The sequence below is a fragment of the Alternaria atra genome (genome assembly GCF_907166805.1).
Source record: "Alternaria atra isolate CS162 genome assembly, contig: 28, whole genome shotgun sequence".
Classification (NCBI taxonomy): Eukaryota; Fungi; Ascomycota; class Dothideomycetes; order Pleosporales; family Pleosporaceae; genus Alternaria; species Alternaria atra.
In genome coordinates, this window is record NW_025091326.1 from 1,226,472 (window position 1) to 1,249,667 (window position 23,196).

Sequence of the window (23,196 nt, forward strand, 5' to 3'; positions counted from 1 at the left end):
TGTACATCCTCTCTGGGAAGGCTGTCATTTCTCGGCCGTCAAAGCGGTGGTGGAGGTTTAGAGATGGTGTACCTGGCATGTGAGTAAGTGCTATGATGCTCGCTACCGTTTGAGCCGAGGCATGTGAATGTGCCACGTGCACTGGGGAAATCCGGGGATATGGCTCCACACTAGCTCCACGAACGCCGCCTCAAAACCATGTTTTTGTTTCCGTCTCAACTTCTACGCCGTGATCAATTTGGTAAGAGTCGTGCTAATGCTCAAATATTACAAGATCAGAGCTTCATGATTAAGATTACTACGTAACAAGTCCGGCAACTACCGCACATGGGACACCATGATTACTATACCGCGAACAAAAGCCTTCGATATAATCCCCCAGGCTTATATTACAATATTTACCGCTTTCTAGTTATTCAGATCATCTGAGAATCCCTGCTCTCAATACTTTTTACTGTCTTGTATATTTCGCTCTTCAGCCACCCGCCTAGTATATCATACAGGTACTCTGCCTGCCCGCAAGCTGGGCTTTTCCCTCTCCAGTTAGCTAGTGCCTGGACGAGCTGTCCCAAACCTCTTAGCTCATGCAGTATCGCCCGTCTCTTGTATCTCTGCTGCTCAAGATCTTCAAAGTCAAAGTGTTGATGCTGAGATGGCTGCATGTACAGATTGAAGTTCTCACCCTCGCTAGTGCGCGGTACGGATGGGGGTGGAAAAACAGGCCGAGCAGAGCACAAGGACTGGCAGCCGCTCCAAGGCAATGATGCCGATACTGAGGTACCGGATTGGCTCGCAGGATTTACACCAGCGGCAGTTTGGTACCAGGTCAAAATCTTGGATGTTATGCTTGAGTATAGCATAGCGAGGTGAGGGTCTGAAGAGCAAGGGCACTTGAGGAGCTGCGAGACGTCCCTTATCGCTGACTGAGCAGTCGGAAGAACGGCATGGTACGACCCCTTTATAGAAGCTGGATGAATATGCCTCACGTGCCTCAGGCTATCGAGTATTGAACAGGCCGACGTGTAACAGCAGTGTGAGTTGTACATCGAGGAGTTGAGATGCGGTGGCATAGCGTCATGCATTCTAGTGGCCTGACTCATAGGGCCGTACGGTACGGAGATAGAGGAGACAGAACGTAGGTGCTCCGTGGTCTCTGGACCGGTAGGGTAATAGTCCACAGGATTTACGTCATTACCACCTACGTACTCTTCGAGAGCTTGCCAGTTGGGAGACTCAGATTGCACTATCTGTCCTTCTACGAAAGGGTTTCGGAAGAGGTGGTTCGACTCGATGGTTGACCTTGGTTCTGGTTGAGCTGATTGTGTCGGTAGGACAGCATTATCCATATAGGCGGTATCTGAATGAACGTCGCTTGCGAATGACGATTCTGGTGCAGTTTCAAAGTCGAAGCCTGGAGTGACCGATAAACTTGGTGTAGGCGACCAGTCGGAAGCCCAATTCGATGTGATTTCTATATCTGTCTGCTGAAGAGTAGGTTCTGACTGAAGGCTAAATATGCTGAACTCGCTAATCCCTGGGGATAAGAGTTGCTTCGCGGCTTTGACAAACGGAGTTCCATCTGGGTTTCTTTTCCTCGTTCGGCCTGGCTTTCCGTGCTTCCTCGAGACACCATATATACATGGCGAGTTGATGATGGAGCAACGTGCACAGGTCGGATGCTCTTTGCTGCACTTAACTTTCGATGCAGCGCAAGAATCGCAAGAAGCTCGGAGCTTCGGGTTGTTGTGCTTCCTGGGTATAGATGGTTTGGGTGCTGAAGTAGGCGAAGACATCTTGAGTGTTGTCTTTTTTCTGTCGATCATGATCGGTGCGCGCCAGAGAAACGGCCGTGATGGAAGAGACATTATAGTCGACGATGCAGCCTCTTTCGGAGAGTCCGTGTCGGGTGAGATATAAGTTGAATGTTATACTACCAACCATTTGTGGCCAAGTTAAGCTCTTGACCATCCTACCGTCCTTTATATATTAACAAGTGTCCTGAGATACTCGCCTTGCCCGGATGCATCATTGTGGTGTAGGTAGATTTTAGATTTTAGATCTACTGCATAGACGTGCATTGCAGTATTACCATCTGCCATGATTAGCGCACCCGCACGTCTCAGCCCGGATACTTTGCTACCCGTCAAGCCACCTATACATGCCTTCATAAGGCCTGTTCACTGCATGACGCATGCCGGTTGGCTGCGCCAACGGCTGCAGCTATCTTGATCCTTGATTCCACCCTCTTGAGGTTTAATGGTGAACTGGGAATATTGCGCAGAGAAGTTGGTGCCTCATGCAGGTGTAAGGCGGCTGTGCGAAAGAAAATATGTCTTGGTATTCGTGCAGATGCAGCGGCCAATGAACAGACGAAGTGTCAGCCTCACTGTGCTGACAGACCTGCACAATCCACTTTGTAGCGTTCTCTAAAGCATCCACTACCAAGGTGAGAGGTCCACAGTGGGCGGTAACTGAGCCTAAAGCAGTTACGGTGGTTCCGCGTCGTTTGTGAGCATCTTGAGTGTGCTCAGTATTGCGACGAGCTACCGTATCCGCTCTCCAGGTAGTGATTACAGTGGTTGAAAAGCTGTGGAGCAAGAACACGATACGCTTTGAAACAAGAGAAAGGAATCGAACATGTTCAGCTGCCTGTGTAGTTCTTGGATCGAGTGATAGTGCCTCCAAACCCCTCCAGAGCTGCCCTCCCAGAGTTCCCTACGGTTAGTGTTCTGCCAGCCGAGTTGGGTAAGCACCACCTGCAGCTTAAAATAGCTTCCCGCGTCACTGGCCAGCACACCATCCTACCACATGCGTGTTTCCGTCGTGCTTCTGTGAACATACTCCCGCATATTCTTCGAAAGCATTGGCGTCCCGTCGTCAAGGTGCTGAGTCCACGTGTGCTTTCCATCCACTCAAAGAGGTTCGTGTTCAGTCTGTGCGTTGGGCGAAGCAATTCGATGCTATATGCAGGTCTCGGTACTGGTCCATGGATCAGATAACCTGAAGAAGATGATCTTACTCCCCATTCAGGAACCTTGACAGAGATCAGATGCGGCTCTGCGGACCAGTATTGAGATAGTGGAGACGATCCTTGAACTTGTCATACCTAGTCCTAGAGGCAGGCTACCGGGCCACTTGTCGCGCGATAAGGGTTCCACCTTCTATACAACATTACAAGGTAGTTTGGTAAAGCAACAGGGTACTAGAAGTAGCAAACCAAGCTCGGTATCTACGTATTACTGCACTTGATACCGCGGCTCCTTCCCAACCAACAACTAGAAACAGTACCAAAACTATCAGATCCAGTTCCCATACCTTGCAAGTCTACCAAATACGCCCCTTTGCGGCAAGTTTTCAAGCAGCTCAAGGCTATTTGTTCAGTGCAGTATGCAGTTTCCGAACGTGTAAGCGAACACCGTATCGTCATTCGCTCGGTCGCTCGAGGATGAAGACACAGCCCCAATATGCACGCCGCAACCGTCGCTCGACACCGGTTAAACACATGGTCAGCAAGGTTGCTATCTTAATGGCTGACAAGGGAAATTCGATATTCGCTAATCTCATGAGCGCGTGCATGCAGGCATGCATACACGTGGAAAAGCTGTGTGTAAGAGCTGCGGACCTGGACTAACCACAATAGGTGGGTAATGAAGAAGATGGGGTGTTCATTCGAAACCAAACTAGGATTGCGGCTTTATGGTGTCTAGAGGCCAGCCGATCTGTTAACGCCTGACTCTTGAACGCGGTCTTATGCAAGTTCAATCAATAACTCCAGACCACCCGTGTGGTACTGACACCCTTAACGCTATGATATGCCGAAAGACTGACTACAGGTGATTCCACCTAGGAATGCCTATTTTGCGCCATTAAAAATGGTCGTCATTTTCAACAGTCGGATGCGCATTCAAAAATGCCAACTCTCCTGCCCTAACCCCCTAACACCCGTCCGCTCCAATTGAATTCACCGATGCCAGGATTTCTACTCATCAGCCTCTGTATTCCATATCTCCACCTCTCTGTTCTCCAGCTCCTTCATCTTCTCCTCTCCGAAGATGGTCTCGGTCGGCAACCCGGTCTTTCCGTAGTTGACAACAGGTCCTATCGTGTTGATCCATTGTTGTCTTCTCTCCATAAGAGTCCGAATCGGCTCGCCTACGCCCGGTCTCGAAATTCCAGCGTTAGCTACAGGATGACTGCCACCTCCCGCACCGCCCGGCCGCTTGTTTTGTTTCTTGCCTTTGCCGATATTGCGGTTCCGCTTGAGGTATGCGGCGTTGAGTTGATTATCGAGATCGTCGGCTATGGTGTTGTACTCCTGCTGGGCTATGCGCTCTTCGGTGAGTTCGAGAAGGCGTTGTTTTCGTGCGCCGTTAATGATGGATTGTTTGCGAAGTTCTTCTTGCAGGAAGCGAAGCCGTTGGGCTACTTCGTCATCGAAATGGGAATCGTACGATTGCGATTCCGCGTCTACTTCAGAAATCAGGCCAAAGTGCTTCAGCTCCATTAGTACACGATCTTCCATGCCAACATAGTCGGTGCGACCAGTTTGTGGCGGAGGTTTCCAGCCCGGCTGAACAAGGTCGGGAAGCTGGGCGGCAGCAGGTATTGAGTTGGTGTTGGTCGTGTCCGCTTGAGCCCCCGCGCCTTCGTCGATGTCCATGGCGTCTCCATTCGTTCCGTTCGTCTCGTGTTGACCACCCTGATTACCACGCCCCTCGGGTCTTAATGTAGCTAATAGGCGCGACAGGAGAGGGCCAGTAGACACTTGATCTGTCTCGAGCACGTCGTCTGATATGTCCTCTGCAGCCCCACGGGGGACGTTGGGTGGTGGTCGCTGGTCGTTCGAGTCTATGTGCATAGACCCGTCTTCCTCTGCCCATATCTCCTTGTAGTGCCGTTGGCCGCGTCTGGGTAGTACGAAAGGCGCTATGCGGTCTCCGCGCTCCCTCAAAAAGGCCACATCTTCCTCAGTGAGGGGCCTTATGTAGGGTTCAACGTAGTTGGCGAAGACAGTGGCATTGACCTGTGAAGGCGGCTTGGCGTTGGAGAAGTCCTTTGCTGGTGGTGATCCGGCTATCCTGTCGCGGAGATCGTGCTTGGGAAACTCTGCGACACAGTATATCTCTTTCCTCTCCTCAATGGACATACCGGGCGTAACCTCGCGTATATGGTATACTGTGGGGTCATCGAATTTGGCGGGATCAGGGCCGAAAGTCTGGAACTGCGGTACAGCGGGGGCGGGGGCGGGTTGGTGAGAGACATCTGAGCCGCTGGGCGAGGGAGCGTCTGCTGGCCCGTTGCCGGCAGCGGAGGGCGCAGCTTGCGATATTGGTGACGAGATGGCCGAGGAGTTGTCTGTACGCAAGGTCAGATGTCTGTTGAGGCCCCCAATCTTGAGCTTGACAATCAACTGTTGTCGGAGAGGAGCCATGTTGAAAAGTATACAGTGTAGTGCATACGAAGAGTGATGGTAAAAGTAAAGGCCCAAGGGACGAGTGATTGCCTGCTATCAAACTCACCTTTGGCGTCACCGCCGTCCTGCCTGGCTACACCATGGGCACCGATTGCAGGCGGGTGTTTCCCGTCCTCGTCGTGTTTCTTGCTCACCTTCTTGAGCTTGTGTTTGCGCTCGCGCTCCTCGCCGTCCTTGTCCTTCTCCCTTTCACGCGGCGCCCTGTTCTTCTTGTTGTTCATTAGCTCCCGCAGCGCACCTTCCGACTGCACGCAGCGTGACTCGACGTTCTTCAGCACAGTCTTCTCGATTTCGTCGCGCATAGACAGCAGCTGCTTGCCGGTTGGAATGGAAGAGCCGTTGGCGCCACCATCTAGTATGTCCTCGACCGTCTTGGGGCTCTTTTTGAGGTAGGAGCTCAGGCGGTTTCCAAAGTACGAGGAAGAGGAAGCAGGCTCGACCGAGGTGCGTACATTGGGCAGCGGCGTTGTATTCCGGCTGCGCGGTGCTTGCGAGGGCTTGCCGGGCTTTGTCGCCTTGCCCTTGCTACTCACGCCTGGAGGAGCCATGTTGGGCTTTGTCGCTGTGGAATGTTGGGGTATGCGGGGAAGGAAGTCGCGTCCACCCACGGCAGACAGACGCGAGATGGCGGCCGAAGTCTGAGTGCTACCGGCGTGGTATCATGGGCTCTATTTTAATCAAGGACGGGTATCAAAGAGGCTCGTGGTAGGCGTCTTCGGTTGTCGCATTGCTGGCGCATGTATCGATGTTGTTCGCGGTCTGGGGAATCGGCTCGTGCTAGCCCTGAAGACACGCCAAGGTCGCAAAAGGCGTCCTGTCTGCGATAAGACCATGTCAACGTCATCACCGGCGAGTAAGGCACTATTCATGCACAACGGCCTCCTCTTCGAATTGTCCAGTGGGGCCTGCATGCATCCTATGCTGCCCTTCTTAACGCAATCTCCTGTTCGCGCCAGGGAAACAAGCTTTTGCTAAGCTCGGCGCTTTTGCATCTCATCCGGGAGGGGCGGCAGCGCTGTTGTACCCGACCAGCCTTCATTCCTAGCCACCCGCTCTACAACCACCCGACGCTGCAATCCACAGCCACGCCGTCTTCTTCTTTCTTCTGAATACCACTCTGCCTGCGCCCACACTACACACATAGACTATCGGCAATGAGTGGTAGTTGGCTCATATTAGCCGCCTCTGTGTAATCGTCCAGTGTGCGCCCAACATGTGTACGTCACACGACTTTTGCCGCCCATTGGCACCAGCACGCTGACCACACGCTGACCGTCACACAGCTGCCCAGAGGATTGGTATCTTTACCATCGACTTCCCGGATCCTCTTCGCATCGACTACGACAACAACCAGTTCAATACCCTCAACGAATCCGTCTCGTTCCAGTATCGCATCCTCAACAACATCCAGACCTTGTCTACCAAAGGCGTCGACGGCAACCAGGACCCATATGGCATACTCTACGTACCCGATGTCTACACATCCGGATGCAGGGAGCAGGAGGGAAACTATGTTCCCGAGAATGCGACACGGGTAGCCAACCTCCCGACTGACAAGGATTACGCCCTCATCGCCGTTGCGCCCTGGTACTCGGCGCAATGTACCATCGAGTACTTCACAGCAGCGCGCAACCATCCCACCAAAGCCTTCCTCACATACCAGCCAGGAGACAGCAATGCCAAGCCACCAGTGCTCAATGATGCGTCGTGGAACCTTCAAGATGGTGGTAGTTGGCAGACGGCTAACGACTTTCCGACCTACGCGCTGTCGTCAATAACCGGGAGGAACATCATGGATCAGTTGAACCAGTACTCTGGAAACTTGAGCCAGGTACCGCATGGCGATACACTTTCGCAGATATACGAGCCTACCGACTACGTGCGGCTATGGGCAACCGTCAGTACTGACTCCGGTGGCCAACTCCCAAGCCTATGGGTTTTCCTCGTCATCGTGCTAGCCATCCTCCTCGTCGCCGTTAGCATTACTTCCCTCGTCATGCACATCATCCAACGAAGGCGACGCAACGATCTGCGCGAGCGCGTACTTAACGGTCAGGTCGATCTCGAAGCATTGGGCGTCAAGCGCCTGACAGTCTCGCAACAAGTCCTTGACAAACTTCCCATACACACATACACTGCTCCTGCTACAACTTCGAACGAACCTGAAAAAGCCACCGCCCCACAAGCGCTGAACCCAGCACTCGATACTCCGCATGCCGCTGTAGACGCTGAAACTGGCTACAAAGGACCTCAGTTGACCCGCCACTCGTCTGCACCCACGATGCCTACGGTGCCCACGTCTAGCGTTTCTGCCTCGTGGTCCCAGCCCACATGTCCAATCTGCATGGACGACTTCGAAGTCAACGAAACACAAGTGCGAGAGCTCCCGTGTCGTCACATCTTCCACCCCGAATGCATCGATACTTTCCTCCTCAATCATTCCTCGCTATGCCCCATGTGCAAGCAAACTGTGTTGCCTGCTGGAGTTTGTCCAGTCCAGATCACCAACGTCATGGTACGACGAGAACGGCATATCAATCGCATGCGAGCACGCAGTGCACATACAGCAAGCACCCAACCAGGTTCCGCATCTGCGCCGTCTTCCGCAACAGTACCAACACCACTCACTCGCCCGCCGATTGCTCTTGGGTCGCTTGGTAGTAGGATAGGTGGAGCCATTTCCGGCCGACGTATCTTCAGTGCACCCGAGCGAACGCAATCACGACCGCCTGATATTGAGATGGGAACTACACAACCATCGGATGCCTCATCACAGCCTCAGCCTCCCAACGCACCAGCTCCACAAAATGCGCAAGATTGTGGTCCTACCCATAATAGACGAGAATGGGCACGGCAAAGAGCATTGGCTATGCTTGGTCCGCGTCATGCACCTGCTAGTGATGTGGAAGAAGAAGAAAACGTCCCAAAGTGGAGGCGGATGTTCCGCAAGGTCTTTCCCATTTGATCAATAAGCGATTTATTTTATTATGATACCTCAGCATAGTTTTGGCGCAACACTTTCATTAACGTAATGTACTTCAACGGCGTTAGGAGATTATGGACGCGGCTTTGGAATTACTTGGGCAGGGAGATACCAGGACTACATAGCGGCATTACTGCTGCATACGATTATTATATTGTATTATACTTGAACCTGCTATTTGATGCTTATAGCCTTATCGGTCCTCGGCTGTACTGAACTTGTACGCTTATGCTTCGTTGCGGCTTCCCAATCTATTTACCCAGATCATGCACCTACAATAACCATTCGACCCGTTATCTCAACGCCTCCTGCCCGACATGTATCCTCGACCACAGCGCGCCGGTATTAGCATTTCGCACCTTCCAGCCCAAGACTATCGCGCAAAACATACCACCCGGCGAACAACGAGCAACACCGATATTGTCATTGATGAATACGAACGCTAGAAGGAGAGCTCCTGCCGACATCCCCACGACCGTCGTTGATTGGAAAAAGTCTAGTGATCCTACTCGTTCGCTAAGACTGTCAAGCTTCCCCAGAAAGCCCAGCCCACAATCAGCCGTCAAACGTCCGGTTCGTGACCTCGACCGGGTCTATCAATCTAATATATACAACATTCGCCTCTTCCAAACCCGTCCTGTACTTGTCACGCTAGAATAATTTCCACAACAACTATTTTTGGATTTGGGTTGCTTCAGACGTGCGCACTATACCCCAGAATCTACATGTTCTAGAGCGCTATTGCCCTGCATTCCACGGCTATCCCCTTCGCTTGCTTCTCGGCTGTCTCGTACAGAAGTCTACGAGCAATATCGACGGGCAGATCCCATATCAGGAACATGGCAGACTTACCAGCTTTGTTGCCATCTCCGAACTAGCGATACAGGAGATGGATATGCAAGGTTCTTAACAGGTAGCGAGTGACTATCTTTCGCCGTCCTTTGACAGCATGTGACCAATAAGAAAACTTCCTCTGCGGGCCACAAGACTGTGTGCTTTTCATAACGGGCTCTCCAGAGTAGGTGTGGTGAAGAATGTACTACTTACGCTCTAGGTCTCGTACCCGGATAATACAATGACATATAAGATGGTCGTGGCCCACAGTTGCTCTGGTCTAATAGCAGTACTACACTTTGAACAAGACTTCATCATCTAGCAACCGCTTACCAGATTGCCTAATCTTTTCTCGACTTACCAAAACCAAAGCTGAGACTTTACTACAATGAAGTACACACTTACCGCTCTTGCCCTTGCCGCTGTAACGGTTGCTGCCCCGACAAACCAAGCACCCGACTCGTTCAAGATCACTAAAGTCGTCTCCGGTGGCTCAGGTTGCCCCCAAGGCAGTATTGATATTAACTGGACTGATAACGGCATTCTGCCCATTTGTAAGCTTCCATTGCGCCTGTTTACTCAACTCCATACTAATCACCACATCCAGACTTCAACAAGCAATTCACCGCTCGCGTCGGTACGGGAAAAGTCGCAGAAGACTCACGAAAGAACTGCCAAATCAACCTCGGTCTGGAGTTCTCCCCCGGTTTCTCTTTCGCCATCTTCAGCGCAGACTACACTGGCTGGGGCGACCTTGACGGTGGTGTGACTGGCGTGATCAAGTCGACGTACTATTTCTCTGGTCAGCAAAGCCAGTCATCGTCAGCACTTAGCATCGATGGTCCCTTCCATGGCAAATACTACAAGCAAGACAACGTTCCAGCTGCAGTCTGGTCACCGTGTGGTAGCGATGCCCTGTTCAACATCAACAGCGAGGTAGCGCTGACGCCATTTGCTACGCCAGCCAATGGTGTGCTTGCTGCGACGCGCGAGGCTGGTCGCTTCACATCAAATCTCTATGTACAGTGGAAAAAGTGCTAGTAGGACACGTGTAGGAAAGCATCTTGGTGGAAACTGTAGTTGTAGATCGTTCTTGGTGCCAAGCCGAGATATCAAATTTTCTCATCTTGATGCATCTCATCAGTAATTTCTGCATGGATTTGTGTATCCTGTATGCTAGCATCAGCGCATGACGCTGTGACCAATAAGGCGTTCCACAGCATACCTAGGTATGCATGAAATGTGGCGCGTGTGCTGACACAAGAGCATCTTTTTTTGTAAACCTTCAACGTCAGCTCGTCGCCGAAACTCTTTTTGCAACATTCTAATCGCCCTGTTCATTATCTACCCACTGTTCTGATCTCTTGTTGTCTCAGTAAGACACATGCAAAAGTTGGCGGTAGAGTCTAGGCTATGTGACCCGCCTCACCAACGTGATCATCGTACCTAGGTAGGGGGATACGAAGAGCCGCGGCTTCGACGATAATGCTGAAACCCTGTAATGATCCACAAGGGAATTCCAAAGGGTACTCGGACAGAAGTTCGTCCGTTGCGAAAGACGTAAACTGGGCATACTAGTCTGAATGTCGACACGTTAAACGCTAGTCAAGACTTTTACAGTCGCGCTGTTGGAGAAAGGCTCCAGCCATGTGAATTGGTGGTCCCGCTGTCAGGGAGAGTAATCCACTTTTTTTTTTAAACGGGAGACACCGAGATGGTCCCGGCGGGGTGCTTGCGGATGGCGCGTACGATGCTGGGCAGGCGGCAGTTGTTCAGTATAAGCTCCGTATCTGGTAAACTACCTACCACGGGATGATGACGATGATAAACTAATAGCCGGCTCATCTTGGCGGCACCTCCGCGAAGGCTAAGCCCCGACCCTAGAATCCGCGAAAGCCCGGCCAGTGGGTTTTACTGGGGAATGGACGATGCAAGCCTAAGCTCAGCTGCTACTCGAGCCCCGCGACTCTGCTGCTCCAAGTGGGGTCAGGGTCGCAGCCAAGGGGAGCCAGGTGCTACAAACCCACCATGAGAGGTGCACCATGCGGCAAGCGTACCTACTACCGAGGATAAAGCAAGCAGACAGGTAATCACAGGAATGTGGCGACTCGACTTGTTTAAAGAGGCACCTTCACCCGTCATACCTGTGCTCGCAAACCAATACCTACATCATCATATCCCATAACCTACTACATCAACCGCAAATATGTCTCCGGGAAAAGTCTCAACCCTCGATTTCGAGACTTTCTATAACATCATCGATGGCAAGCAGCGCGGGTCAGACAAGATCCATCATGGCATCAACCCCGCAACTGGTCAGGAGCTCTGGGATGTACCAATCGCGAGTGAAAAAGACCTGAACGACGCTGTTGCCGCTGCAAAGAAGGCGTTTCCCGCATGGAGGGATACTCCCATTGAGAAGAGGAAGGAGCTACTCAACAAGGTTGCCGAGTTGTACCAGCAACACAACGATGATTTCGTCAACCTGCTGTGCAAAGAGTCTGGCAAGCCCGTACGTCGTAATCAACGCTAGAGAGTATTGAAAGCTTTATACTAACATGTGAACAGAGGAAATTCGCTGCTATGGAAGTTGGTGGCGCTGCTGGATTCATCGGTCACCACCTGACACTTGACGTACCATCTGAGAAGTTCGAGGATGACGAGAAGACAATCTACACAGAGTACACACCTCTCGGTGTTTGCGGTGCCATCTGCCCGTGGAACTTCCCTCTCGTCCTGAGCACTGGAAAGGTTGCGCCAGCTCTCATGACCGGAAACTGCATGATTGTCAAGCCCTCACCCTTCACACCTTACACAGCGTTGAAGTTTGTCGAGCTGGCTCAGGAGATTCTGCCACCAGGCGTTCTTCAAGTAGTTGGTGGCAACAACGAGCTCGGTGTTCAGATGTGCCAGCACCCAGACATTGCCAAGATCAGCTTCACCGGCTCCATCGCTACCGGAAAGAAGGTCATGGAGACATCTGCAAAGACCCTCAAGCGTGTCACACTCGAGCTAGGTGGTAACGATGCCTCCATCATTCTTCCCGATGTCGACATCAAGAAGACAGCGCCCGAGATCGTCATGGGCGCCTTCCAGAACAGCGGCCAAGTATGTGTCGCTACCAAGCGTATCTACATTCACGAATCCATTTACAAGGAGTTCCTCGAGGAGATGGTCAACTTCACCAAGTCCATCAAGATCGGAAACCCAGATGACGGTGACAACCTGCTCGGACCTGTTCAAAACGAGATGCAGTACGAACGTGTAAAGACATTCTTCGAGGACAGCAAGTCCAAGGGCTACAAGTTCGCCGCTGGTGAGCCTGACGTCAGCAGTGGAAAGGGCTACTTCATCAAGCCAACCATCATCGACAACCCACCCAACGACTCCCGCATCATCCAAGAAGAGCCGTTCGGTCCTATCGTGCCCACACAGCCATGGTCCGATCTCGAGGAGGTCATCGCACGTGCCAACGACACAAACACTGGTCTCGGTGCCTGTGTATGGGGTAAGGACGTCGAGAAGGCAACCAAGGTTGCGAAGCGCCTCGAAGCCGGCTCAGTCTTTGTAAACTCATGGGAGAAGCCAACACCACAGGCGATATTCGGAGGACACAAGGAATCTGGAATTGGCGGCGAATGGGGCAAGACCGGCCTTCTTGCTTACTGCAACCCACACGTAATGCACGTCTACAAGTCATAATATGACTATGTGGATGAAGGTCTCAAATGGCATGATCAGATAGATGAAAGAAATGGACGATCGTGACCTAGTCAATACAAGAATGTTTTGAAATGCTTGAAAAGCTTGAGTACTTTAACCTATCGATGATGTGGCGCGACCCATTGAAAGAAGGAACATGAAGCATTTGATAACCGGTGGCTTTCATACAATCGTCTGTTCGCCTGGTGTTTGTTCCCCAAAAGGTTAGTTGACATCTACCTCTGACAGGCTTAGCGCTTGGCACCCCGGTCGCACGGATCTCGCATGAAGCTTCGAACCTGGATGTCGGACCTACTTTCACATCGCATTGTGGCACCTTGCCCACAAGTAACATCATTGCTTTGCTCTGCGCCGCATCAGCCCACTGTTCATCGACTTGTCGTTCGTCAGAACAACGGAACGGTTAAAGTCGTTCTGTTCCCGAGGCACCTTTGCCCTTGTAATGATCTCCAGGATGGCGTTTCATGGTTTCATGAAACAATGCTCTCTCAGGGAGGCTACCCGCCCATAATTTGACCCACCTATGCAGAACCGATCCAGGCGCATCGCAGCAGTGGCTATTCTGGTATAAGATGAATTCGTATCCGCCGCCATAATGTTTCTTTACTCACTCGGTCATCATCACACTCTCTCTACCTTTTTTTTTCAAACCTTTTTCTTCAGACTTTACTGGAAGCGTGCTTCCTGACATTCTTTCTTGAACTCCCATACAGAAGCTTGCTTCTTTTCCAATCCTACATCAACCGAACACTTTTGAACTCGAACCGAATCGTACCGATCGAAAAAGCAGCCCACCATGCATTTCCGCGGATCCTCCATCTACTTTGGCGTCGTTGCTCTGTCCTCGACTTCGGCTGTCCTTGGCGCTGTTGCTCCCTACGGACAATGCGGCGGCAACGGCTTCCAGGGCGAGACCGAGTGCGCTCAAGGCTGGTCTTGCGTCAAGTCCAACGACTGGTACAGCCAGTGTGTTAGCGGCGGTGGAAACGCCCCGGCTCCTCCTGCTGGTACTGGCGCTGCGCCTGCACCTTCCAGCGTCGTTGTCGTTCCTTCTGCCGCACCTGTTCCGTCGGTGAACGCTACCGAGCCCGTCGCCTCCCCAGTTCAGGTTGCTCAACCTGCAGCCACCAGCGCTGCTGCTGCTGCCCCGGGCGGTGCCAACGGTTCCATCCCTGATGTCGCTGGAAGCGGCGCCAACGGTGCCAAGTGCTCGCTCGACGCTGCTTTCAAGTCACATGGCAAGAAGTACCTTGGTGTCGCTACCGACCAGGGCGCGCTCAGCAAGGGAAAGAACAAGGAGATCATCGTCGCAAACTTCGGCCAGGTCACTCCCGAGAACAGCATGAAGTGGGATGCCACCGAGGGCACCCAGGGCAAGTTCACTCTTGACGGTGCCAACGCGCTCGTCAGCTTCGCCACCGAGAACAACAAGCTCGTCCGCGGCCACACTACTGTTTGGCACTCTCAGCTTCCTACCTGGGTTTCTTCCATTACCGACAAGACCAAGCTCGAGGAAGTCATGGTTGCCCACATCAAGAAGCTCATGTCCACCTACGCCGGCAAGGTCTACGCTTGGGACGTAGTCAATGAGATCTTCAACGAGGACGGTTCTTTCCGCTCTTCCGTCTTCTACAACGTTCTCGGCGAGAACTTTGTTGCTACTGCCTTTGCTACTGCCAAGGCTGCCGACCCAGAGGCCAAGCTCTACATCAACGACTACAACCTCGACAGCCCCAGCTACGCCAAGACAAAGGCCATGGCCAGCAACGTCAAGAAGTGGGTTGCTGCCGGTGTCCCCATTGACGGTATCGGCTCCCAGTCCCACTTGTCTGGCAGCTGGCCCATTTCCGACTACCCCGCTGCCCTCAAGCTTCTCTGCGAGTCTGCTCCCGAGTGCGCCATGACTGAGCTTGACATCAAGGGTGGTGCTGCCGCTGACTACAAGACTGCTGTTACCGCTTGCTTGGACGTTGAGAACTGTGTTGGTGTCACCGTCTGGGGTGTTAGCGACACTGACTCTTGGATCGGTGCTGCTGCTACCCCTCTGCTGTTCGACGGTAGCTTCAAGGCCAAGGATGCGTACAACGGCCTCTGCTCCGCTCTTGCTTAGATGCATAGGGTGAGGGCAAGAAAGCACCCGATCACATCTACCCACCTTTAGTGGAGGATTCGGGGCTTGAAGTGTGTCTGTTTTTGCAGGAGATGAGATCAGATTCTATCGTATATATATCTACTTCTTCAAGATGGTAAAATTCATCTTCCAATTGATCATTTTATTGAATCATATCCAACTGCATGACATCTCTACGCTAGGAAACTATGTGATGACGAAAGGGTATCAGGTCATGGCGGGTTGAGTTTCAATAGCATTTACGCCACGCCCAATCGTAGACTGACAGCCCTTCGATGAGCCTCCAGCTCTTCCACGCGCGCAAGTTCCATGACAGCAGGTCCAACGTTCTCAAGTCCTTGCCTAGTAAGGTGAGAGCTAGTAATGTGCTTGACATACGACGCCAAGTTGACGCCCGAGTACTGCTTAGCGTAGCCATATGTTGCTGATCAATGTTAGCAGAGTTTCCTTTAAGAACGGGTACAATAAAACTTACGTAGAGAGTGGTTAACACCAGCAGAGTAGTCACCAACACTTTCCGGAGTCCATTGACCGATGAAGACACTTCCAGCATTCTCCACCATTTCCGCTACCTTCTCTGCCTCATCGACTTGCAGGATAAGGTGCTCAGGCGCGTACTGGTTGCTTAGCTGCATAGCTTCCTCCATGGTATCCACTGCAAGAGTGAAAGAGTGTTCGATTGCCCCACGGACAATATCTACTCGTGGAAGAGCAATCGCCTGCTTGTGAAGCTCGTCTTCGACTGCACCAAGCTGCGACTCGTTCATTCCGACTGCAATCAAGATGACTTGGGAATCGACACCGTGCTCAGCCTGACTGAGAAGGTCGGATGCCACAAAAGCAGGGTTGGCATTCGCGTCCGCAATGACGAGTACCTCACTCGGTCCTGCAGGCATGTCGATGCTTACACCAGCGTTTGTGTCGTTGGAAACATGCATCTTCGCTGCCGTGACGAACTGGTTTCCTGGACCAAGGATCTTGTCGACCTTGGTAACGCTTTCAGTACCGTAGGCCATGGCTGCGACAGCTTGTGCGCCACCAGCGAGGACAATGGACTCTGCGCCGACCTTGTGGGCGCAGTAGACAACCTCCGGTGTTACTTGACCATTGGATCGTGGTGGGGTTGCGAGGACAATCTTCTTGCAGCCAGCGACCATGGCAGGCACACCAAGCATGAGCGCGGTGGAGGGAAGCACTGCTGTTCCGCCCGGTACATATAGGCCGACCCTCTCGATTGGTCGAGCGAATCGTGAACATACAATGCCCGGCATAGTCTCTACTCTTAGCGGCTTGTCCTCTTTCTGCGCAGCATGGAATTTCCTAATGTTCTCAAAAGATATGTCGATGGCTTTGGCAGTCTCGGGCGCCAGTTGCATAAGCTCTGGAGGGAATGGTGCTCTCAGTACAGGCGATGTTAGTGATGTAGCCTTTTCGAACTTGTGCGTGTACTCTAGCAATGCAGCATCTCCGCGGGTCCTGACTGCCTCGATGATTGGTAGACATATGTCTAGAATCTTTTGGGTGGAGCGTTGAGATGGTCGTTGTAACGCGGCGTTGACGGTCTCAGATGTCTCGTTTGCGGTCACGTATCGCTTCATGGCAATGCGACCGTCCTTTGTACCGGCAGGATCATCCTTACTCTTAGGTACTGAAGCAGCTTCCTTTACCTCTTCTTTTGTAGGTCCGTTCGTTGCACCGTTCGTTGTACTCTTCGTCGCTGCTGCTGCTTGTGCGGCAAAGGCCGGCTTAGCATCACCCTGTCGCCTCTTAACCTTGATACTCTTAGCATCGAGATTGCGCTCGACATCCTCCAATGTCACACCAGATGCTATGCACTTAGTGAGAGCAAAGTAGAAAAGGTCGGCAGCTTCGAACGCAACTTCGTCTTTGGTGTTCGCATCGCAAAGCTCTGTAGCTTCCTCTAGTATCTTCGCCCTCAATAGTTGTGAGTCGTTGAAGAGCCGTGCGGTATATGAGCCTTCAGGTGCTGAGGCTTTTCGGCTTTGGAGTGTCTTCTGGAGTTTTGACAAGCCGGTGTATTCGCCAAAACAGGTGGGAGTTGCGAGATGGCAGAACCCTCTGCCTTTCTGTCGCACCACAAACTGTAAGCAGTCGCTATCGCAGTCCAGCGCTAACGAGACCAACTCTTGGATATCTCCACTGCTTTCGCCCTTGTACCATAATCCTCGCTTTCGGCTCTGGTATACACCTCGTCCAGTCCTCAGGCTTTCTGCGACACTCTCTTCGCTGCTGTACACAAGTCCGAGAGCGATGCCCCGCTCATCGGTCACGAGAGTTGTGAAAAGGCCGTCGGATCGGTCGCTAGTTGCATTGGCCATGAAGAGCTTCGCGACGCTCAACGCACCAGTCTGCTTCGAGGGATCGACGGTAAGGTTTTCTGAGGAGATGATGGGTATCGCGTCAAGTTTTGCAAGGCGTAGGACGTTCTCGATGTCCGGGTTCGCGAACGAGACGAAGACACCTGGTCTGTCTGTTCCGTAGTCTTTCAACCATGCTTCCACAAGGCCAACGTCCTCGACTTGGTGGGAGTAAATGTCCACCTGTGTACCTGAGATGGCTTCAATGATCTCTTCCTTTGTGTTTCCCGGCAAGCACAACACTATCCTGTCCTGGTCTATCTTCAATTTCTTGAGCTCATCCAATTGTTGGCGAGTAACGAAGACCTTGGCGGCGCCGGCATCGAGGAGGGAAAGGATGTCGTCGATTGAAGTAATAGAGGCAACGCCCATGTAGTTGGCGAACCGACCTACAGATTGCTTCAGGTGGGAGAGAGCCTGGTCGATGGTCTCATCGGTGACTCGTACGAATACATTGCCGATAAAGGACAATGCCTGAACATCAAGGCCTTGGGTTGATTCTGTGTAAGTGGCCAGATCGATTGCAGCAACCAGATTTGGCGCCATGTTGTATTGTTTTGCGCGATTGTAACTTCGGTGAGAAGTTTGAATCACAGTACATGTGTGAGTCGTGAGTAAAAAGTTCCAGAACTAGCAGATGCCAAATCGCGGGGCGATCCGCCCCACCATGATGATGACGACTTCAGCACCGACGCGCTTCACTCGCGTCGCACTGTCCAAAAGCGTCGAATTTGTTCATAACTTCCGCGTCGCTGCTTTGATTACGATACTGTTAGATACCGTATGGGGCGGTACTCATATCAAGGGCAATTCCGAGAAATGAACACCCAAAACTAGTCCTTTGCTAGCTGATCATACATGCCGAGGTCCTGATCCAAACATTGCTAGCTCGAGGGAGCCAACATCCAAGTTAGAATTACAAGGTACGGTTCTATATCAAAGAAGCCTTGAGCTATCAACGAATATCAAACTACTGGAACTTATCGAATCACGTTCGACCGGAAAGATTCCAATCCGCAGATCCGGATTGTGTAGCCCTGGTTACTATGGTAGTGCATGTATATACCCCACCTCGCCTGACTGCTGACATGTGCCCAACGTGTTTAGCTTGTATGCATGTGTGTCCGTACAAACATAAAAGGGTCAACTACTCTCCGCTCTGACTTGTCTGTTTATGCTACCAAAACACCAATCTGAAGCCGTTCTCGCATCACCAACATGTCCTATTCACCACCAGACTCCGCAAAGCCCTTCACCCTCGACATTTCTGACCAAGCCATCTCAGAATGGCGCCAGCTTCTTCAGCTCTCGAAGCTCGCCCCCGAGACTTGGGAAGGACGACAGGAAGACCGCCGCTTCGGTGTGTCCCGCAAGTGGCTTTCTGATGCAAAGGACTACTGGCTGAACAAGTACGATTGGCGCGCGCAAGAGAAGCATATCAACTCGTTCTCAAACTACAAGATGCAAATCGAGGATGTCGATTTACACTTTGTCGCTCTCTTCTCTGAGAAGAAGGACGCAATTCCCATCATATTCATGCATGGATGGCCTGGAAGTTTCATCGAGTTTCTACCGATGTTGACACTGGTTAAGGAGAAGTACTCCGCCAAGGATCTACCATACCACCTCATAGTACCTTCGCTGCCTGGTTACACTCTCAGTACCGTGCAGTCGACCGAGAAAGAGTGGAAGCTGGAAGACAGCAGTCGCGTCCTTAATCAGCTGATGCTGAACCTTGGCTTCGACAGGTATCTTGCACAAGGAGGAGATGTGGGCAGTTTCACATCGCAGATCATGAACATTTCGTACGACTCGTGTGTTGGAATGCACCGTAAGTCAACGGCATACCACCAGGTCCCGCAGTTCTAACGTGCATCAGTGAACATGTTGACAAGTCTCTCACAACCAAATGAAAATACTTCCATGAATGCGCTGGAGAAGGAGGCGCTCGATCGTGCAATGAAGTGGCGCACAACCGGAACGGCCTACGCACAGGAGCACGGAACCAGACCCAGTACGATTGGCAATGTGCTGGCGTCAAACCCGCTCGCACTCCTTGCATGGTAGGATACATTCTCTCCATACAGCGATGCACTGACTAAGACCAATCAGGATTGGCGAGAAGTTCCTGCAATGGACGGACGAGGACCCTTCTCTTGATACGATTCTCACCGATATCTCTCTCTACTGGTTTACGGAAAGCTTTGCTCGTTCCATTTACCCTTACCGCGAGCTCTTCGGTGCAGGGGCAAAGGACATCAAGCAAAACAAGAAGCCTGTCGGTTTCTCATTCTTCCCCTATGAGCTGGCTCCGGGTATCAAGAGTATCATGGAAAAGGAAACAAACCTAGTTTTCTACAGGCAGCACGAGCGTGGTGGGCATTTTGCTGCTTTGGAGAAACCCAAAGAACTTTTGGAGGATGTCGAGGAGTTTGTTAGCAAGGCATGGAAGGTATGAAAGTGATCTTGGTGTTATTCGAGCTGTCAGTGCGTGGGTGGCTGACGTGATGAAGGACTCCAATACATCCTCGAGATTATAGAAAAGCAATGTCTGTCAGTAATGAGCTACACCAAAGGAGATACTGTAGGCAAGAATCTTCCCGATGATGCTATTGCTCTAGGATCAGGTTGCATTTTTCCTGTTAACGCTTAGGAGATATACTCCTTGCGAATAAACATTATTCCTGTTTCGTCGACCACATTTCGCTCGATGTCCGCGCGTGCAGGATCTCTTGCGTCCATCGTAATTTAGCTGGAACACCGACTTGTTAACAAGAGGCTGTTTGGGCCCACCCTTCGCGCGGAGATCGTTACTGATCTAGCGGCAAAACTCCGCATGTCGGCGTTAATGCTCCGCAACGGTGTATTTTGCCTGCCTCAACCCTCAAAGATGCAGGTGTCACGACCGCGCTGCCAGGAAAAGACACCAAATCGGGCCGGGTCCTCGATAGTGCTAAGATGTTCTGCAGTCGCGACCCTGTTAGCCCCGCTTCAGTACAATCGTCGGCAACATGTTCGGCAGCCCCAATTCTACGTACGCATACACAAGGTACGATTAACCGACGGCAATTGAGCGACAAACAACACAACGCTCTCACTAAACATATGATCACGTGAACTTGGCGTCGTTGCCTCGGTAATCCGTCACATTACCCCAGCTTTTGACGTGCTTCCAGTATGTTTTTGTGTCGCCAAAGATGGTTACGACATCCGCAGGCGGCACGTCCCTGCAGCCGCATAACGAAGCACCCCAAGTTTGCCCCAGCTTATCTTATTCGTTTAGTCTGCCCTAGGTAGGGGAGTAAATACTAGTGATGTACCTTGATAAAGACCCAGTTTTCGGTAGATTAAAGAGAAGACGCATGCCCAAAGCCTTGGGTTGAGGTCGAGAACCAAGCTTCTTCATCACTCTACCGTCAAGATGAAGCTCGAACAACCACTACAGTGTGCGCTGCTTAGTGCTTCCTCCGTCTTCGCCGCTCCTCAGTCCGCTGCTTACCCCACGAATGACACGACACCAGCCGAATTCAGCTCAAAGTGTGCGGACGTTGCTTCTCAACTCGCTATCGATGGCGCCTTTGTATCCAAAGCCGAGTTCGTCGCCGCCGGCACAAACTTGACTCTACCTGTATATGACCAGACATGCGCTGAAGCATCGCCGCCCATAACAGCAGACATTTGCCGCGTCGCACTTTGGGTTTCGACATCTGAACGTTCTGGCCTCAATATGGAGGCATGGCTTCCGGCGAACTGGACAGGACGATTCCTTTCTGGTGGTAACGGCGGTCTAAACGGTTGCATCAAATACGAAGATTTGGCCTACGCGTCTGGCCTGGGCTTCGCAGCTGTTGGAACCAACAATGGTCACAACGGGACGAGCGGTAAACCTTTTTACAACAACTCAGACGTCGTGGAAGACTTCGCATACCGAGCGTAAGTAGCCTTCCCCCGCATTATTGGAGTTTGACTAAACAACTCTAGCCTACACACTGGTGTTGTGGTCGGAAAGCAAATCACCAAGGACTTCTATGGTAAGCCGCACAACAAGTCCTTCTATCTTGGATGCTCGACCGGAGGAAGACAGGGTTTCAAGTCTGCCCAAGATTTCCCAGATGATTTCGACGGCATCATCGCGGGAGCACCAGCCTTCTCATTCAACAATCTCACTTCGTGGAGTGGACATTTCTACACCCTTACGGGCCCAGCAAACGCTTCGACTTTTGTTCCGATGTCAAAGTGGGCGGTAGTCCATGCCGACGTCTTGAAGCAATGCGACAAACTTGATAACTACGAAGACGGCATCATCGAGGCTCCCTTACATTGCAAGTACGATCCTTCGGGCTTGGCCTGCACTGAAGGCAGCAACACCACAAGCTGCCTAACACCAGAGCAGGTCGAGACTGTCAAGGCTGTTTACTCACCACTCTTAAACGACAACGGAGACCTAGTGTATCCTCGTCTGCAGCCCGGTGCTGAACTCGGCGCAGCCGCCGTTCTCATGAACGGACAGCCCTTCCCTTACACTACGGATTGGTTCCGCTACGCTGTTTACAACGACCCTTCCTGGGACCCAACGACTCTGAGCGCTAAGGACTATGACAATGCTGCACGTTTGAACCTTTTTGGAATTGAAACCTTCAAGGGTGACCTGAGCGGAGTAAAGAACCGTGGCACTAAAGTGATCCATTGGCACGGTGGCGCTGACTTCATCATCTCGTCCGACAACTCACCCCGCTACTACGAAAATGTTGCCTCTACCATGGGTCTTTCTTCTGACGAGCTCGACGAATTCTACCGGTACTTCCTTGTCAGCGGCACCGGTCACTGCAGTGGAGGAGACGGTGCGCATGCCATCGGTCAAGGTCTTGGCGAGATCAACGGTTATGAGCCTAGTCACAACGTCCTCATGGCTCTGGTTGACTGGGTAGAGAATGGCAATGCACCTGAGACACTGATCGGCACGAAGTTTGTGAACGATACTGAGGCCCTTGGCGTCGAGTTTCAGCGTGCGCATTGCAAGTTCCCAAAGGTCAACCAGTACAAGGGCGGCAACCCAGACGTTGTTGAGAGCTGGGAGTGTGTTGACCCATAGGGCTAGTTGAGTGGTTACGGGAGCAGATATAGTGAAAGTTAATCGAGACTATTATTCGTTATCTGGCAGTAGATCGCATCACTATTTACTTTATTCCAATGTACCACGTTCAACAGCCATCCACTATTACGATATGTATGTCAGAACTAACTAGATGTCATCCAAGTGGCAGATTTACAGTTGGCGACTCCCAAGATGAGATGTTGCTGTTGCTGTGCGCCGGCAGAGATCTCCATCTGCTGAAGTGGAGTCTTGAGCAAGTGCAGCAGATATGATGATTGCAATCCGACCTCATTGGCCATACGACAAGTCACTCATAACGTTCACACTCCAGACTTCCATACCAAAGACATCACATATATAGTGAAATCTTATTAGATGTGGTTAGAGAGTGGTTGAGGTGGTGTTGAGAGCATGGTAGCGAAGAGGCGCATGTCACTATCTACTACTCCACTCAGGCTTTAACATTACGTTGTGGCTGCTGGTAGTCTATACGACTGCTAACAACTAGAATCGGTATAGATCAACATCAGTTGTTATTGGTAAACCATCACGGCTTCATTTGAGGTTATCTTGTAGTTC

General features: G+C 51.7%; 8 protein-coding genes across 8 annotated transcripts; 6 read left to right on the forward strand and 2 right to left on the reverse strand.

Annotated features, from left to right (window-relative positions):
- Positions 1-3,979: 3,979 nt before the first annotated feature.
- Positions 3,980-6,021, reverse strand: ALTATR162_LOCUS7456 (uncharacterized protein; the record flags this gene model as incomplete). Its single annotated transcript, XM_043315084.1, has 2 exons — positions 3,980-5,355; positions 5,520-6,021. The coding sequence occupies 2 exons, from the start codon at positions 6,019-6,021 to the stop codon at positions 3,980-3,982; spliced, it is 1,878 nt and encodes a 625-aa protein (XP_043171019.1).
- Positions 6,022-6,686: 665 nt separating this feature from the next.
- Positions 6,687-8,438, forward strand: ALTATR162_LOCUS7457 (uncharacterized protein; the record flags this gene model as incomplete). The annotated part of the gene is made up of 2 exons (XM_043315085.1): positions 6,687-6,690; positions 6,757-8,438. 2 exons carry the CDS (start codon positions 6,687-6,689, stop codon positions 8,436-8,438), a joined length of 1,686 nt encoding a protein of 561 aa, XP_043171020.1.
- A 1,240-nt stretch (positions 8,439-9,678) lies between these two features.
- On the forward strand, positions 9,679-10,331 carry ALTATR162_LOCUS7458 (uncharacterized protein; the record flags this gene model as incomplete). Its single annotated transcript, XM_043315086.1, has 2 exons — positions 9,679-9,844; positions 9,898-10,331. The coding sequence occupies 2 exons, from the start codon at positions 9,679-9,681 to the stop codon at positions 10,329-10,331; spliced, it is 600 nt and encodes a 199-aa protein (XP_043171021.1).
- Positions 10,332-11,496: 1,165 nt separating this feature from the next.
- On the forward strand, positions 11,497-12,992 carry ALTATR162_LOCUS7459 (uncharacterized protein; the record flags this gene model as incomplete). The annotated part of the gene is made up of 2 exons (XM_043315087.1): positions 11,497-11,802; positions 11,859-12,992. 2 exons carry the CDS (start codon positions 11,497-11,499, stop codon positions 12,990-12,992), a joined length of 1,440 nt encoding a protein of 479 aa, XP_043171022.1.
- An 817-nt stretch (positions 12,993-13,809) lies between these two features.
- On the forward strand, positions 13,810-15,123 carry ALTATR162_LOCUS7460 (uncharacterized protein; the record flags this gene model as incomplete). The annotated part of the gene is made up of 1 exon (XM_043315088.1): positions 13,810-15,123. The coding sequence occupies one exon, from the start codon at positions 13,810-13,812 to the stop codon at positions 15,121-15,123; it is 1,314 nt and encodes a 437-aa protein (XP_043171023.1).
- Positions 15,124-15,383: 260 nt separating this feature from the next.
- ALTATR162_LOCUS7461 (uncharacterized protein) lies at positions 15,384-18,068 on the reverse strand (the record flags this gene model as incomplete). Its single annotated transcript, XM_043315089.1, has 2 exons — positions 15,384-15,568; positions 15,620-18,068. The coding sequence occupies 2 exons, from the start codon at positions 18,066-18,068 to the stop codon at positions 15,384-15,386; spliced, it is 2,634 nt and encodes an 877-aa protein (XP_043171024.1).
- Positions 18,069-18,740: 672 nt separating this feature from the next.
- On the forward strand, positions 18,741-19,980 carry ALTATR162_LOCUS7462 (uncharacterized protein; the record flags this gene model as incomplete). Its single annotated transcript, XM_043315090.1, has 3 exons — positions 18,741-19,353; positions 19,402-19,585; positions 19,635-19,980. 3 exons carry the CDS (start codon positions 18,741-18,743, stop codon positions 19,978-19,980), a joined length of 1,143 nt encoding a protein of 380 aa, XP_043171025.1.
- A 963-nt stretch (positions 19,981-20,943) lies between these two features.
- Positions 20,944-22,614, forward strand: ALTATR162_LOCUS7463 (uncharacterized protein; the record flags this gene model as incomplete). Its single annotated transcript, XM_043315091.1, has 2 exons — positions 20,944-21,455; positions 21,504-22,614. The coding sequence occupies 2 exons, from the start codon at positions 20,944-20,946 to the stop codon at positions 22,612-22,614; spliced, it is 1,623 nt and encodes a 540-aa protein (XP_043171026.1).
- Positions 22,615-23,196: the final 582 nt, after the last annotated feature.